Below are 17,178 nucleotides of genomic sequence, written 5' to 3'. Positions count from 1 at the left end.
TTTGAATTTGTTGAAAATCTCATTGATCAATGCATATACCAGAAGGTTAGTTAGAGTAATATTTATTTTCTTATTTTATATGTGGATGATATTTTAATTGCTACCAATGATAAATGTTTTCTCCATGACGTGAAACAATTCATCTCTAAAAACATTGATATGAAGGATATGGGTGAGGCATCATATATCATTGACATAAAGATCCATAGAGATAGACCTCGAGGGGTTTTGGGTCTATCACAAGAAACATATATCAACAAAGTTTTAGAGAGATTTCGGACGAAAAATTGTTCACCGAGTGTTGCTCTAATTGTGAAGGGTGATAAGTTTAATTCGAGTCAATGCCCTAAGAATGATTTTGAGCGGAAACAAATGAAGAACATTCCTTAAGCTTCTGTTGTTAGAAGTCTTATGTATGCTAAGGTACGCACAAGACTTGACATCACATTTATTGTTGGAATATTAGGAAGATATCAGAGTAATCCGAATATGGACCATTGGAAAGCTGTAAAGAAGGTGTTGAGGTTGAGGTACCTTGAAGGAACAAAAGATTATATGCTTATGTATAGGCAAACAGACAATCTAGATGTGATCGGTTATTCAGATTCTGACTTTGCTGGTTGTGTTGATTCTCGCAAATCAACATCAGAATACATTTTTATGATGGCCAGTGGAGCTATTTCATGGAGAAGTACTAAACAAACTTTGATTGCTACTTCTACTATGGAAGCTGAGTTTGTCTCCTGTTTTGTGGCAACTTATCACTGTGTATGGCTTAAGAGTTTTACTTTTGGGCTTAGAATCATGGATTCTATCTCTAGGCATTTGAAAATTTTCTACAATAATTCAGCTACTTCTTTTATGGCTAAGAACAACAAAAGTGGAAGTCGAAGTAAACACATCGACATTGATTAGTTCTTAGCCATTAGAGAAAGAGTTAAAGATAAAGTAGTGGTCATTGAGCATATTAGCACTTATTTAATTATCGTAGATCCTTTGACTAAGGACATGCCACCACTAAAATTTAAGTATCATGTAGAGAAATTGGGACATGAGTCCACTTTATGATTGTATATATACATACAGTTTATTAATAAAACTCTTATATATTACAGTATTTTATCATATTCATGTGCACTTTAATTTTGAGAAAATATATTTCATTTTGGACCAAGAATAAACATATGGTTTATTCATTAAGTTTTATTGTTACCCCATTATGTATATACTCGAGTAATTAAATATGTCGTAATACATAAATGATAATACTCGCGTTTAGAGGAACTATCGTTATGATTCACATGTTTGTTTCTTAAGGAAGATATTTGATGACTCATTTAGGCCAATAATTAGATCCTATGGACAAAGTGAGATAATGTAATAATTTGTCAGTTTTTGTTAATAAAACCTCACTTTTAATGGTGCATAGTTTATGGAGGTTTTGGTTGTTAATGGGTCACAAGATTAATGATAATTATATTGGATGGTAATGACTTCTAAATTCTTGATGGTAGAATCATGCCTATAAATAACCATAGGATTTGAGAGACCTATACTCAACCACAAAAGTTAACTTGAGAGTTGAGGTTTGCACTACATTTATAAAGGCTATCTATGTCATATCTCTAGCCAATGTGGGACTTCTAACACACCCCCTCACGTCCAGAACTGAACAAACTGGAACGTGGAATCAACAACAACGGGTGGCCCAAATATGGGAGGTCTCCACAACAAACAACAAATGGATCTAGGATAGACTCTGATACCATATTAGAATTTGAGAGGTCTATACTCAACCACAAAAGCTAGCTTGAGAGTTGAGGTTTGCACTACATTTATAAAGGCTATCTATGTCATATCTCTAGCCAATGTGAGACTTCTAACAGTACATTCTCTAACACACTCCACTTCACATATTTAGTATGTTGATTGTAATTAAAATATGTCTCTTTATTTTGGTAATTTGTCTCATTAAATCACGTGAATTTTGTCTTCGTGAGTTTATCTCAATTGATAAAGACATTACATTTTATATGTAGGGATTGATGTTCGAATCACGAACACTCCACTTATCCACTTTAAGAGTGGAATTTTTAGCATAAACATCACCTGGATTCTATATAAATTGAATTTAATAGATATGCATAAACATCCAATTAGAATGGTTTAGTTATCTATGTCATATTTTTTTTCCTCGTAAACTCAAAATTTAATTAATACTCCCTCCGGTCTTTATTATAAGAGAATTTTTTTTTTTAGATTCATTGTAAAACTAATGTATTTGGACAATATTATAGTCTAGATACATTAATTTTATAATGAATTTAAAAAGTCAAACTTCTCTTATAATAAAGATCAGGGAGTAACAGAGAAAAGTGTGGGATCCAAAGAATCATTGATATAGGAAAAAGGAACATCTTCAACCAGTTTATTTTGTCGGTCCTAGACTAAACATGAGAAAATAATTTATTTCATTTAACATAATACGCTTTAATAGCAGAAAAGTAATAAAACAAAAATAAAAATTGGTCGATATTAGTATTAGATAATCCAAGTTTAGCCATGGCTAAATTTAGCAATGCCAGCATTAGCCACCCCTAAAATTTACGTGGTTAAATTTTTTAGCCACACGGTCTATGTCACTTTTAGCTACGGTTATGACCGTGGCTAAATAGCGTTTTTTTTTTTGTAGTGGATAATCCAAAAAAAAAAATCCAACAATATTAATACTTTTTTTATCTCAACAATTAGCCTAGTAGCTAGAAATTAAATTTCATTTTAAATGTGGCTACGTGATCGGAGTGCAGGGATTTTCATTTCGTAAAAAAATATATTTTTTTTACAGAAAAAACTACTTTTTCTTTATGATTGTTTCTGCAAATCATTTTCATTTCTTCAACATTCCAAAATCAAAATTCTTTATTTTGTTTCCAATCAACAAATATAATCAAAATTCTTTTATTATTGTCTGATCTTGTTTGCTTTCCTTGTTTGTGGTAGGTAATTCCAAAAAAAATTACAAAGTATTGAAAATGATTTATTAAGAAAAGTTTGGGGCAAACCCCAACAAAATAAATTTGTCTTTTTTTTTTTTTTGGTCAGGTAGCCTAGTGGCTTGAATAAATTTGTCTTTTTAATTGGGTTATTTTGCTCTCAAGTACATTCAACCAGAGATCAAAGTGAGGCCATCAATGGAAGTCTTTATAGAAACAATAAGTAGCCAATGAACAACCACTAGAAAAGGATAATAATACAAACATGACGCTGTATAGAGTAATAGTATAAATACAATGATATATTAATATATAGGCTAAATTACTGTTTTGGCCCCTAAGAGTTTCAGAAAGTTGCAATTTTATCCTTTATATTTCAAAATAGCATTTTTTGCCTCCTATCTTGACCCCATTTTGCAAAATGTCAATTTTAACCAAATCAACATTGATGTGACAAGTCACTTAAAAATGACTTAGCTGCCACATCCAATTTTTTTGTCCTTATAATTTTTTCTGAAAAAAAAAAAGGAAAAAAAAAATGAAAGGAAGAGTCGGACGAGACTATCTTCCGTAACGTGTTACGGAATACATTATACATGTTTACATCCGTTCTTGGATGGACCAAAAAGTTGAATACAAAATGCAGCAGAAATGTTAATAAAAATAATAGAACGGTATTGAAAATTAAAGAGAGGTAAACAAAAATTTCCGTATGTTTTGGAGGAAGCAGAATAGATTAGGAAAGATTATATATAGAATCATATATAGAAATATGTCTCGTGAGATTTTAAATGAGTGAGATAATTTTAATATGATGGGTCAATTAAGGCTCTGTTTGGTAAAAAATAGCGGATAACTGATAAACTATCTTATAACGGATGCACTTATAGTGGATAACTTATAAGCTAACTTTTAACTTATAAAGAATAAACTAGCTGGTTAATTTGTAGTGTTTGGTAAAGTTAGCGGTTGAACTAACTTATAAGTATGAAATGACATAAAAAAAATATGTTTAATTAATATTTAGTGTTTTTTTCAAGTAAGATGATAGGGGTAAAATTGGAAAAAAATGATAAGCTATAAGTTATAAGCTCATAAGCTACTTGAAATAGCGTTTGAAAAATAAGTTATAAGCTAGTAAAATAAGCTATGAGCTCATTTTTAAAAATTGTTCCCAAACAGAGCTTTTAGCTTATAAGCTAAAAGTTATAAGTTAGCTTATTGCTCTTTACAAACAAAAACAATATAAAATCATTGATGTGGCTCTATCCTAACAGCTTAAGCTTTTGGGACAGAGCCACGTCAATCGTTTTATATTATTTATAACACGCCTCTTTCCCAAACATAACTTATAGCTTATAAGTGTGAAACTCTGTTTGGTAACAGTTTTTTAAAAAAGAGATTATAGCTTATAGTTTATTTTTCAAATACTATTTCAATTAGCTTATGAGCTGATAGTTTAGAGCTTATCATTTTTTCTTCCAATTTTACCTCTATCATCTTACTTAAAAAAAAATTAAATATTAATTAAAAATATCTTTTTTATTTCGTTTCATACTTATAAGCTAACCGCTAATTTTATCAATACTACAAATTCAATCAGGTAGCTTATTGACTATAAGCTAAAAGCTAGCTTATAAGCTACCCGCTATAAGTTAGCTTATCAGCTATCCGTTATTTTTTATCAAACAAAGCTAAAATCAGAAGGTTAATATTAATTGTTCTCATTTCTCTTAATAGTTATTAGTTTTACCGGATACACTATATATATATATATATGGGGCTGCTAACTTAGACCCAGTTGGGTCTAAATTAGCAAAGTGCACCTTTTCAGTTGGACCAAAATACCCATTCTTTTTAATTAATTAACCAAATTACCATCAATGGACGCGGATCCAGTGTCGCGCGCGTACCGCAGGACCATGGTTACAGGCCGTTGATTTCCATCATACAGCCAAGATCTGATCTCATCAAGACTGTCTGATCAATCAGACATCCCAGATCATCCGAATCCATCAGATTCCAGCGCGTGCACCACACTGGATTACACCCTGGAGAGAGAAGAATCTACTTTTTAAAAGCAGGACACGTGTCGCTGTCTGATTGGCTGGGCGTGATTTTTTTCCATTTAATACTTTGAACTCAATTATTTCGTTGTAAATTAATTTTTTATTTTTTTTTTTATACCAAAATTCATAATTTTTTTTTCTCTACAAATAGAGACTTGGTTCGTTTGATTTGGACACAGAAAAAAAAACCCAATTTTTCACTACCTTAATCTCATTTTTCACTACCTTACATCAACTCACTGAAACCATTCTACCAGGAAAATGGTTTCAGATTACAACTCTCTGAAACCATTGTACCAGATAAATGGTTTCAGAAGCAAACACAATTAATAAATTACTCACTGAAACCATTCTACCAGTAAAATAGTTTCAGAGTACAACTATGTGCAACCATTCTACAAGCTAAATGGTTTCAGAAGCAAATAACTAATAATCAACTTACTGAAACCATTCTACCAGCAAAATGGTTTCAGATTACAACTCTCTGAAACCATTGTACCAGATAAATGGTTTCATAAGCAAACACAATTAATAAATTACTCATTGAAACCATTCTACCAGTAAAATAGTTTCAGAATACAACTATGTGCAACCATTCTACCAGTAAAATGGTTTCAGAAGCAAACATTAGTTTTTAATTACCGTTTTATCTCATTTAATTAACTAAAAATAGTTTCAGGTCTCCAAAAATTTCATAAAATATACCAAAAGTTCCAGAATATTATCTACTATTTTCCTGGTATAATGGTTTCAGTGAGTTGGTTGAGTGGTGCGTGTTAAATTACAACACACAAGTAACGTATTTAGTAGACAAAAAATGAGATTAAGGTAGTGAAAAATTGCATTTTTTTTCGGTGTCCAAATCAAACGAACCAAGTCTCTATTTGTAGAAAAAAAAAATTATGAATTTTGGTATAAAAATAAAAAATAAAAAATTAATTTACAACGAAATAATTGAGTTCAAAGTATTAAATGAACAAAAATCACGTCCAGCCAACCATTGTGTGACACGTGTCCTACTTTTAAAAAGCAAATTTTTCTCTCTCCAGGTTGTAATCCAGTGTGGCGCTCGCGCTGAAATCTGATGGATCAGGATGATCTGGGCTGTCGGATTGATCAGACAGTCTTGATGAGATCAGATATTGGCTGTCTGATGGAAATCAACGGTCTGTAACCATGGTCCTTCGGTACGCGCGCGACACTGGATCCGCGTCTATTAATGGGTATTTTGATTAATTAATTAAAAAGAATGAGTAATTTGGTCTAATTGAAGAGGTGCACCTTGCTAACTTAGACCTAACTAGGGTCTAAGTTAGAAAACTCCATATATATATATATATATATATATATATATTGCCGGTATTTTGGTTTTATGTCTGCTAAAAGAAAGTGAGAAAGAGATGCATCATGAAGGTGATATGCGTTGCCGGGTGATAATCTTAGCCAGAGGGTACGGCCTATCTTACTTTGGAAAAAGTAACATTTTGAAGTTAATGGAAGTCTTCTTCATCTTTTCTTTTCTATGGTGTAGTATAATCGTCAGAAAAAAGATGCAATTATAACAGCATTTTGTATCCAGAAATTTATCCATGTTAATTAGTACGACTACGTAGTCAATTCATTATATGGTTGGTGTCCCTTCTATTCAAAATCAATATAAACGTGAAACCTACCTCAAATTAACAAACAAAAAGCAACAATATAATGAGGAGAGGATGACTCGTTACCTATAAACTATAAGAGTTTAATAGATATGTTTAAATGTTTTGTGGTATAAATTAATTTTATACTGACATCCAATAATAAACAAATATTTTCTCATGTAATACAATTGAAGTGAAGTGTAGTGAGGTGATTTAGCGGAATACACGGTTAATATTGAAGGACAGTGTAAAATTAGTTTATGTTGTTTGTGCATATACTACTATTTTCTCTATTGATCTATAAGCGTACAAATGAGGTTTGACAATACATCTTCACCTAAAACTTTAAAAGTATCGCAACATTTATTTCAAAAGTGTGAAACTCTTCGTGCTCATGATCCAACACCAAAAAATCTCTCCCGCCCTCCATCAAATCGAACTTGGCTCTGATATCAGAGTCGGTCGATGAAGAGGAGTCTCATTGGATTGAATCAACAAGATAAACCATGCAAAGTGAAGTTTGATGTCACATTTTCACTCAAAACTTAAACAAAATTAATGTGAAACCTACCTCAAAATTAACAAACAAAAATCAATAATATATATGAGGAGAGGATGACTCGTTAATAGTTACCTATAGACTATATATGATGGACTGTTTTACTGAATTGAATCGAGTTAAGAGTAACAGTATAAATGAGGTTTGACAGCACATCTTCACCTAAAATTTTAAGAAACTATTTTAATTAATACTTGACAACATATCAAAACATCTATTTCTCAAGTGTGAGACTCTTTGTGTTCATGATCCAATACCAAATATCTTTCTCGTCCTCCATCAAGTCGAACTTGACTTTGATATCAAAGTTGCTCCATGAAGAGGAGTCTCATTGAGTTGGATCAACGAGAGAAACCACGCAAGTGAGGTTTGACATCGCTTATTCACTCAAAACCTTAACCATTAGTCTTCTTATTTTTATGATAAATCATCAATTTAGTCCCTAAATTAGCACCTTACCAATTTAGTAAACCATTAAAATTAACAAAACAATTCTTAAATGTTCTCTCATCCAAGTATTTTGTCCATAAACTCCGGATTACTATGATTCCCTTCCCCTAAGAACTGAAGGGTTTAACACCAATAAACTATTAAAATCAATTAAAAGTTCCATAAATTATTCTCTCATCCAACTAGGCAATCCTCCGGTTAACATTGATCATGTTTAATTGGTAATCCAGAGCTCGGTCGTGAGGTAAGTAAAGTCTGACCAAAAATTGTTTTCACCAGGAATCAAACTTTGGTTTTTCCGAACAATTCGTCCTAAGAAATTTATTAACCACTTGAATCCAATGTCTTGGTTTATATCAATTTAATTTTTAAATAATCATGAAAAACAATCAATTAGTTAAAAACCAACTATAGCTTAATTATTCCATAAAAGTGATGAATTGTTGTGGTACTTCTTGCACAAGTCAATTGGTGTCCCTCATATTAATTTGTTGTGGATTAGTGAAGAAGTATATTACAACAAAAATTGAATGTTTAAGGACTAATTGTTTGGTTTTCATGATAGTTTAATGACTAAATTGATATAATATTATAGTTTAGGAACCACTAATTTCAAGTTAACACGAATGTTAATCGAACAATTAAATAGTTGGATAGATGAATAATTTATTGACAGTTTAATGGTTTAGAGTCAAAATAGTTGGATGAGAGAATAGCTTAGGGATTTTTTTAGGTGATTTTAATAGTTTAGGGACTAAATAATTAGTTGAGAATAATTTAAGGACATTTTTGTCAATTTTAATAGTTTAGGAACTAAATTGATGAGAAAGTGATATTTTATAGATTAAATTGAAGGTGTATTCTTATTTATATGTTATTCATCAACCTCAAATCTTCAGAGTTAGAATTCCAATGGAGAGATTTATTTTTGCCACCCTTACTTCATTTCTCGGGCATCCTACGAAATTACAAAAAACTCTCGTCCGCTAAGTAGCGGACGGCATTTTTTTAAAATTTCTCATTTTTACAACGTCCATTCTTAAGTAGAGGAATGATAAAATGGGAAAGGCGTAGGAAGCGCGAGTAACTGGTAGAGTGACAAAAATAAATCTCCTAAAGAAGAAGAGGAAGGAGAAATGGATCCATGCAAATCATAAAAGCCCAACTAACTTCACAGAAACAGATACTATGTTAATTAATTTCCAATTGTTTTTACTAGTGTACCGCCATACACCCTCCTTCGTTATTAATTCCTCCTTTTTTGGTCGAAATTTATTAATTTCTCTTTTTTTATTGTAAAAAAATTGAGGCAAAAATTCTCCTAAGAGAGCCCATATACCAGATGGGCCTGCTGTTGGAGCAACAAATCCTGTTTGCGCCCCAAATTTTGGAAAGTTTCTTTTTGCTTCCTACAAGTTTCTCGCGCACTCTATTACTCATCCGCTACTTAAGTAGCGGATCTTATAAAATGAGAAATTTGAGAAAAAAAAACGCGATCCGCTACTCAACTAACAAATTGTAACAAAGGGTGATATAGGCTTAATCCCCGCCATGCGTACATACGCAGTGTTAACAATAGAGATGATAAAATGCAAAACGAGTACAAGTACTGTAAGGTGTCATTATTGTAAAAAGGTTTGATCACATACAAGTTTAATGTCCAAAATTCATAGAAAATTTGTGAAGCTCAGAGAGAATCGAACCTTAAACCTCAAGAGGAACACACTCTCAGGTCCCATGCCAATATCAATGTACCAACTCAAGAGGGTTTTAAATATGAATAATTATATTGGATTTTATTAACCACAATAACTCTAATCTTTTATGTGTATTGAAACTTGTATAGTTGTATATCTTTAGGAGTTTGCAATTTTTCTGTACAAAAATTATATTTAAGAGGATTTTTCAATTTCATCTTGTAAAAATCACAGAATAATAAATTGTTATTAAATTTCTTTTCTTCATATCATAGGGAAGCCAACTACAGTGTTTACGGAGTTAGGATCCTCTCCATTTCTCATTCTTTCCATTTCCTCAATTATTAATAGAATTTAATTTATATGCACCGTCAGTCTAAAGTTATTTTGCACATGCGTCCAATAATATATCGACACATCATGTATGGTAATTAAAAACACATGATGTGTCACATTCATTAAATGATGTGGCAACGCGTCATTGGATGTATGTGCAAAAAAAATTTACACCGACGGTGCATAACAATTAAACTCATTATTATATAGTTTTGGGAACATAAATGTAAAAACGTAATATTAAGTGGGTCCAAATACTTTTTATACACCCAAAAACATTTAAAAACTTTAGTAATGGAAGAAATAGAAATGATAGAAAATTGAGAGGATCTCAACTCGTGTTTACGAACTTATAGCTTTTGGTTACCGTAAAAAAAAAATCGGTAGCTTTCAGAATACAATATTTAACTATGGTTTGGTGGGATTTTCTACCAAAAGTTTTGTTAGATGTGATTTTCTTTGCAATAGGTTTGACTTTACGGTTTTAGATTTTTTTTTTCACCACCAGTTTAATTTGGTTTGAAGGTCACTTATAACATCAAGTAGTTTTAGCTTCCTTCCGATTATAATTGTGGGGATCAAACTGTGGTGCACCCTACGAAATTCAGTGTCAATCATCACTAAACCAACTATATCGATTGATTATAGTTTTAGATTTCATTGATTCTTTCTTGTATTTTGGTTTAGCGCTCATGTTTTCTCTTGTATTTTTTTATTTATTTATTTTCAACAAATATAATTTACATGTTGCTTTAAATAGTTGTTGGTGTGTTTGGGAGTAGGTGGTGTCAATTTGACCGGAGATCACACTGTATCTTTACTTGATTAAAAATATGTTAATTGTATAGTATTATTTTATTTTAACTATTAAATATTGAAACTAATTTAATATCTAAAAAATGTTAGGAACCAAGAAATCTTACCACCTCTGTTTTTAAATAGGATTTAATTGATATGCACAGACGGTGTAAAATAATTTTACACTATCAACCAATACCAATCATGTTTTTCGCCACATCACCCCATTTTCTTGATATGACATGGCAAAATGATGATTGTTTAATGGACGATCGTGTAAAATTATTTTACACTGTTGATGCATATCAATTAAACTATTTTAAATATTAGAATTCACGAGTTTTTGTATTGTCAGTTTTTATAAGATTTTTTTACAAATTTTTAAGTGCAATAATTAATTTTTTAAGTAGTCTAATAGTTAGAAATTTAACTCTTAAGGTGCATAAGTGAGATGATCGGAGTTCGAATCTCGATCCCCTGTATATATAATACAATGTCTCTGCCAACTGAGTTAAGCTCACGATTATGGGACAATAATTAATCTTTTTACCAAGACACCCTTACTTATGTTACATATTTTGCTTTTTAAAAACATTAACTAATTATCTCTCATAAAGGTAAACTTGTAAAAACATTACTAATTGCCACCAAATTTAATATCATAATCAAAATTAACCCAAGTTCATATGGATGTGAGGCGAAATTTAATAACATAATTTTAATGGTTGTGATCTAAACTGCTCTCTCTCCGGTGCAATATGCACACGAGGGAATCCACTCTCCTACTTTTCATCCCCATTGAAAATTAAGACGGATTTGAAGATACTCAAACTTGTTTGAGAAAGGTAAAATTTGTCCCCAGCCACATACATAAGTTATTAAATAAATTTAAAAAGTGATCTTTTAAGTTTTAAATTTGGCTTACAATTCGGGCAAAATAATTAGGAAAAATTTGGCGGCTGCTTACAATTTTCCAATTTTTTATGCTAAATTTGACTCCTATTTAGAATTTTCCAATTTTTTAATGCAAAATACAAGATTATAAACAGAAAAATCAATGTAAAAAAATTACATCATATTCATAGTTAGTTTTTTGAATTCAATTCAATGGAAGAAAAACCACACATAGTAGTAGTTCCAAGTGCAGGATTCACTCACCTAGTACCAATCCTTGAATTCTCCAAACGTCTTGTTAATCTCCACCCACAATTTCACATCACATGTATAATCCCTTCAATTGGGTCACCACCATCTTCATCAAAATCTTATCTTCAAACCCTTCCACCAACAATTTCATCAATTTTTCTTCCACCTATAAGTCTTGACCAATTACCAGATACTGAAATCCTAGCTGTCCAAATTGAACTGTCAGTAAAACTTTCTTTGTCTTACATAAAACAAGAATTAAAAACCTTAATTTCTTGTTCCAAAGTTGTTGCTATTGTTGTTGATGTTTTTGCACATGATGTTTTTGATTTAGCTAAGGATTTTAATCTTTTGTTTTATGTTTATCTTCCACTAGCTGCTATGATTCTTTCTACTTATTTTTATTCTTCAAAGTTAGATGAAATTCTTTCTAATGAATCTAGAGATCCAAATGAATTGATAAAAATTCCTGGTTGTGTTGGTTTTGATCTTAATGATCTTCCTATCCCTTTTCGATTTCGATCGAATATCGGTTACACGAAGTTTCTTGAACGTGCAAAAAAATTTCAACTTTTTGATGGGATTTTTGTGAATAGTTTTGTTGAATTTGAAGAAGATGCTATAAAGGGTTTAAAGGAAGTGAAGAAGAAACCTATGGTTTTTCCAGTGGGACCCATTATTCAAAAAGTTTCAATTGGTGATGAAAATGGTTCAAAGTGCTTAACTTGGTTGGAAAAACAAGAACCTAAATCTGTTTTGTTTGTTTCATTTGGAAGTGGTGGAACACTTTCACAAGAACAAGTGAATGAACTAGCTTATGGTTTAGAATTGAGTGGTAAAAAATTTCTATGGATTTTGAGGTTACCAAATGGTGTTGCTAATGCTACTTATTTTGTTGGTGAAAATGAAATTGATGATCCTTTGAAGTTTTTACCAAATGGGTTTTTGGAGAGAACAAAGGAACAAGGATTGGTTGTTCCATGTTGGGGTCCACAGATTCAAGTACTTGAACATAGTTCAACTGGTGGATTTTTGTCTCATTGTGGTTGGAATTCTGTTCTTGAAAGTGTTGTTTATGGTGTTCCGGTGATTGCGTGGCCTTTGTTTGCTGAACAAGGTATGAATGCTGCTATGTTGTGTGATGGTGTGAAAGTGGCTTTGAGACCAAAAGTTAATGATGGTGGTTTAGTTGAAAGAGATGAGATTGTTAAGGTTGTTAAGGGATTGTTTGATGGCGAAGAAGGGGTTGAAATTCGGCGAAGAATTGAATGTTTGAAAAGTGTTGCTAATGATGCTATAGATGAATTGGGATCATCTACTAAGGCTTTGTCAGAAGTGGTTGCTATTTGGAATGAGGTTTAGACATAAGAAAGTATTTTCAATTTTCTTAGATTATGTTTCTGTTTGATTACAATCCTTTTTATATGTCTTAGGTTACTTTGTTTGTGCTAATGTTCAGCCACCAACTAAGGATATGTAACTAATTATTTACTGTTTAATGTCATATAAATAATCTGAGTAGAAATGCATCATTAAATTACGTAAATTTAGCACTTATCACGCCCATCAGGGTATCATCTCAAAACTATTTCGTTATGTCTGCGGTGCAAATTCTGGTTAAATCTTAGCTTTAGAGTGCAATTCTAAGGAAGAGGGCCGGCGTTACCTCTGTTGTATCTCAAAACCCTTTTCTGTTTGAATTCGAATTAGTGAAATTATTTGTCCTAAGGGTGTGTTTGATCTGAAAATCCTTGTATAAGTTGTTGTGTATCAGGTAGGATGCACACTTGAAGTGGGAGATATCAGATATGTGGCTTTATTTCCACATAGTGGAGTTGGTCATGTTTATGGTCTGTATTTGCTATGACATATCTTGTTTACCACCAACCATATCTAAGAAAAGTAACGTAAGCAACAACTTCACAAACAAAAAACTTAAAAACAAACACAAATGTTACATGTGAACATAATTCAGTTGGTAGGAACATTGCATGTAATATGCAGGAATCAGGGTTCGAATCCTGATATTCCCACTTATCCACCATAAACACAAATGGTCCCCATTAACATAACTCAGTTGATAGATATTTTTTATTAAGATGATGATAGTAACATAGATATAATGTTTAGTTGCATTGCATAAGCACTTACATCACCATACATCCTTTACTCATGATGCAACAACAGTCAAATAATTAGTTGAATCCATATCAGCAATCAATCCACATTGACATATTACCTTTGAATACAATTATACAACTATTAGTCCTTCCCATCACTATTATAAGTCACTATCACTTGATAGATATTTTGCATATGTAGAACTTTCAAAATTGAACTCTAACAATATGCTCAAAAGTTGAAATATTTAATACTTACTTCCCTATATATAAAATACATTCCTATGAATATATCTTAAATTAAACAAACAAACCACAAACAGCTTTGTGAATAGTTCATAAGAAAACATCCATTATAGTCAATTCCACAAGCTGTGTTTCAATGGCAAAGACAAAACACATAGCTGTTATTCCAAGTCCTGGTTTCAGCCACTTAGTTCCAATACTAGAATTCACCAAAAGATTAGTCACAAATCACCCAAATTTTCATGTAACTTGCATCATTCCCTCACTTGGGTCACCACCAGATTCATCAAAATCATATCTTGAAACCATTCCACCAAATATAAACTCCATCTTTCTTCCACCAATCAACAAACAAGGTATATCTCAAGGAGTACCTCCAGGAATCCAAATTCAACAAACTGTTACACTCTCTCTACCATCAATTCATCAAGCCTTAAAATCCTTAACTTCAAAAGCACCTTTACTTGCTATAATTGCTGATACTTTTGCATTTGAAGCACTTGATTTTGCAAAAGAGTTCAACTCTTTGTCTTACATTTACTTCCCTTGTTCAACTTTTGTACTTTCACTTCTTTTATATTTGCCAAAACTTGATGAAGAGGTTTCATGTGAATACAAAGATTTACAAGAACCTATAAAGCTACAAGGATGTGTACCAATCAATGGTATTGATCTTCCAAAAGCATCACAAGATAGATCACATGAAGGTTACAAAATGTATCTTCAACGTGCAAAAAGTTTGTATTTTGTTGATGGAATCTTGATTAATAGCTTCTTTGAATTGGAATCTAGTGCTATTAAAGCATTGGAACAAAAGGGCCATGGAAAAATCAGTTTTTTTCCTGTTGGACCTATTACACAAATAGGATCAAGTAATAATGATGATGTTTTTGATGAGTTTGAATGTTTGAAATGGTTAAAAAAACAACCTCAAAATTCTGTTTTGTATGTTTCTTTTGGAAGTGGTGGAACACTTTCTCAAAGACAAATCAATGAACTAGCTTTTGGTTTGGAGTTGAGTGGTCAAAGATTCATTTGGGTTTTGAGAGCACCAAGTGATTCAGTTAGTGCTGCTTATCTTGAAGCTACAAATGAAGATCCATTGACATTTTTACCAAATGGGTTTTTGGAAAGAACAAAAGAAAAAGGTTTTATTTTGCCATCATGGGCACCTCAAGTTGAAATACTTAACCAAAATTCAGTTGGTGGATTTTTAAGTCATTGTGGTTGGAATTCAGTTTTGGAGAGTATACAAGTGGGGGTGCCAATAGTAGCTTGGCCTTTGTTTGCAGAACAAGCAATGAATGCTGTTATGTTAAGTGATGATCTTAAAGTGGCAATAAGGTTGAAATTTGGAAATGATAAGATTGTGGAAAAGGAGAAAATTGCAAAAGTGATTAAGTGTGTGATGGAAGGTGAAGAAGGTAAGGGAATGCGTGAAAGAATGAAGAGTTTGAAAGATTGTGCTGCTAATGCATTGAAAGATGATGGTTCTTCAATACAGACTCTGTCTCATTTGGCTAGTCAATGGGATTTAGGAAAATAAATGTTGTTCAAGCACGGACGCCGGACCTTACATGATGACACAGACATGTCGACATTAATAATAATTTAAGAAAATGATGTAATTTCAGGCACTGACGCGTGTTCAACACAAAAAACACGCTTAATCAAAAGAATGTCAAAATAATGTCCGTATCCTTCATAGATTTTTACTTATTTAAGTTATTTTGATTTTAAGGTTTCTTGTTAGCTGTATTTTGTTTGTTTCCTTAATTTGTTTTCTAGTTTTGTGGTTTAGTGGACATTGTATTGCTTGGATGTACATGAGATAGACAAGTACATGTGTAACGAGGACAAAATTGCTGCCAAGTTCTTTTTGTGGTTTTGGTGATGCAAGAAATTGTACCTAAAACTTTTCAACCTAAAGCTTTAATTAGGTTCTATCCGTAACTTTACATCTCACTGATAAATTTACATTATTATAATTGAGTCCTATAAATATATATATAGGTATCAATGTTTATCGTAGATGAATACATTATTCATGATGGCTTTGGAGGATGCTCGGATCTACTTCCTTTTTTTTTTTTGGGTTAATTATTAGGTGGCTAGTAATAATGATGTGACAATTTTGAGAAACTTAAGTGACTCGTCACATTAACATTGACTTGGAGAAAATTGAAGTTGTGCAAAACGGGTTAAAGATAGAGAACTAAAATTGCTATTTTGAAAGTTACTAGATCAAAATTTGCAAATTTATGAAAATTAGGGGACAATGGTACAATTTAGCCTACCTGTCAAGTACAATCCTTGCAATGTTTCTGGAAAACAAGAGAGGGTAATGCAATATCTCCACCCAAAATATTAAGGCATTAGGTTAATGGGTTACGTATCTTATAAATCCAACATTCTTCTCATATATAGTCAATGTGAGACTTAACCACGTAGTTGAAACCCAACAATCTCCCCTTAAGTGAGTTCCCACATCCTATAGTTGATCCAATGCCAGATCTCCTTCCGCTACCCCACAAAGCCGAACCACGACTTTGATACCGGTTCTTGGAAAAAACAAGCTTAGAGAAAATAAAAGAACACAAAAATATAATGTGAAAACTCCAAAATTGGAGAAATAGACAACTAGATAATATTACAACACATAGACTATGTTGAACGATCCCACGACCCCCAATAGACCCCACTCTCCGAGGAAAATACCTCACTACATCTCCAAGGAAATCATCAAATAAATTCCTGTCATCAGGAGCTACAAAATTTTCTTCCGTGATTCTGCGTTTTTTCCGTCAGTTTAGTGGCTGGGGCAGAGATCCCTTTTTCAGCGCTTCGGTATGCTTGTCTCGGTTTCTGCTGATGTCTTGTAGCAGCAACCAGAATGAAAAAGGAGGATTGACATAAAGGCTTCATGCTCATAAAGAAGTGGGTTGGATACTTGGATTTGATGAGTTGTAAGGGAGTGCCTATCAATTATGAATATGACACATTGATTATATCAATTTCACACTTAAGTTAAGATGAATTTCTCAATCTTTCCCCTGTACTAACTAGAAATTACGAGGTATCTTATGTTAAAGATAATAACATTCCTTTCTACTAGGATCCT

The 17,178-nt window shown here is 32.1% G+C and overlaps 3 protein-coding genes across 3 annotated transcripts; all 3 read left to right on the top strand.

The window, feature by feature from the left end:
* Nucleotides 1–489: 489 nt before the first annotated feature.
* Nucleotides 490–915, top strand: LOC123892039 (secreted RxLR effector protein 161-like). The gene has a single exon (XM_045941890.1). The coding sequence runs from the start codon at nt 490–492 to the stop codon at nt 913–915; it is 426 nt and encodes a 141-aa protein (XP_045797846.1).
* Nucleotides 916–11,369: 10,454 nt separating this feature from the next.
* On the top strand, nt 11,370–15,815 carry LOC123889196 (hydroquinone glucosyltransferase-like). Its single transcript, XM_045938417.1, has one exon. The coding sequence runs from the start codon at nt 11,653–11,655 to the stop codon at nt 13,051–13,053; it is 1,401 nt and encodes a 466-aa protein (XP_045794373.1). The 5' UTR covers nt 11,370–11,652; the 3' UTR covers nt 13,054–15,815.
* LOC123889195 (UDP-glycosyltransferase 72B1-like) lies at nt 13,755–16,010 on the top strand. Its single transcript, XM_045938416.1, has one exon. The coding sequence runs from the start codon at nt 14,194–14,196 to the stop codon at nt 15,601–15,603; it is 1,410 nt and encodes a 469-aa protein (XP_045794372.1). The 5' UTR covers nt 13,755–14,193; the 3' UTR covers nt 15,604–16,010.
* The last annotated feature ends 1,168 nt before the right edge of the window (nt 16,011–17,178 follow it).

This window comes from Trifolium pratense, linkage group LG6 (genome assembly GCF_020283565.1).
Source record: "Trifolium pratense cultivar HEN17-A07 linkage group LG6, ARS_RC_1.1, whole genome shotgun sequence".
Classification (NCBI taxonomy): Eukaryota; Viridiplantae; Streptophyta; class Magnoliopsida; order Fabales; family Fabaceae; genus Trifolium; species Trifolium pratense.
The sequence above is the reverse complement of the archived record's forward strand: the minus strand, read 5'-3'. Positions and strand labels throughout refer to the sequence as shown.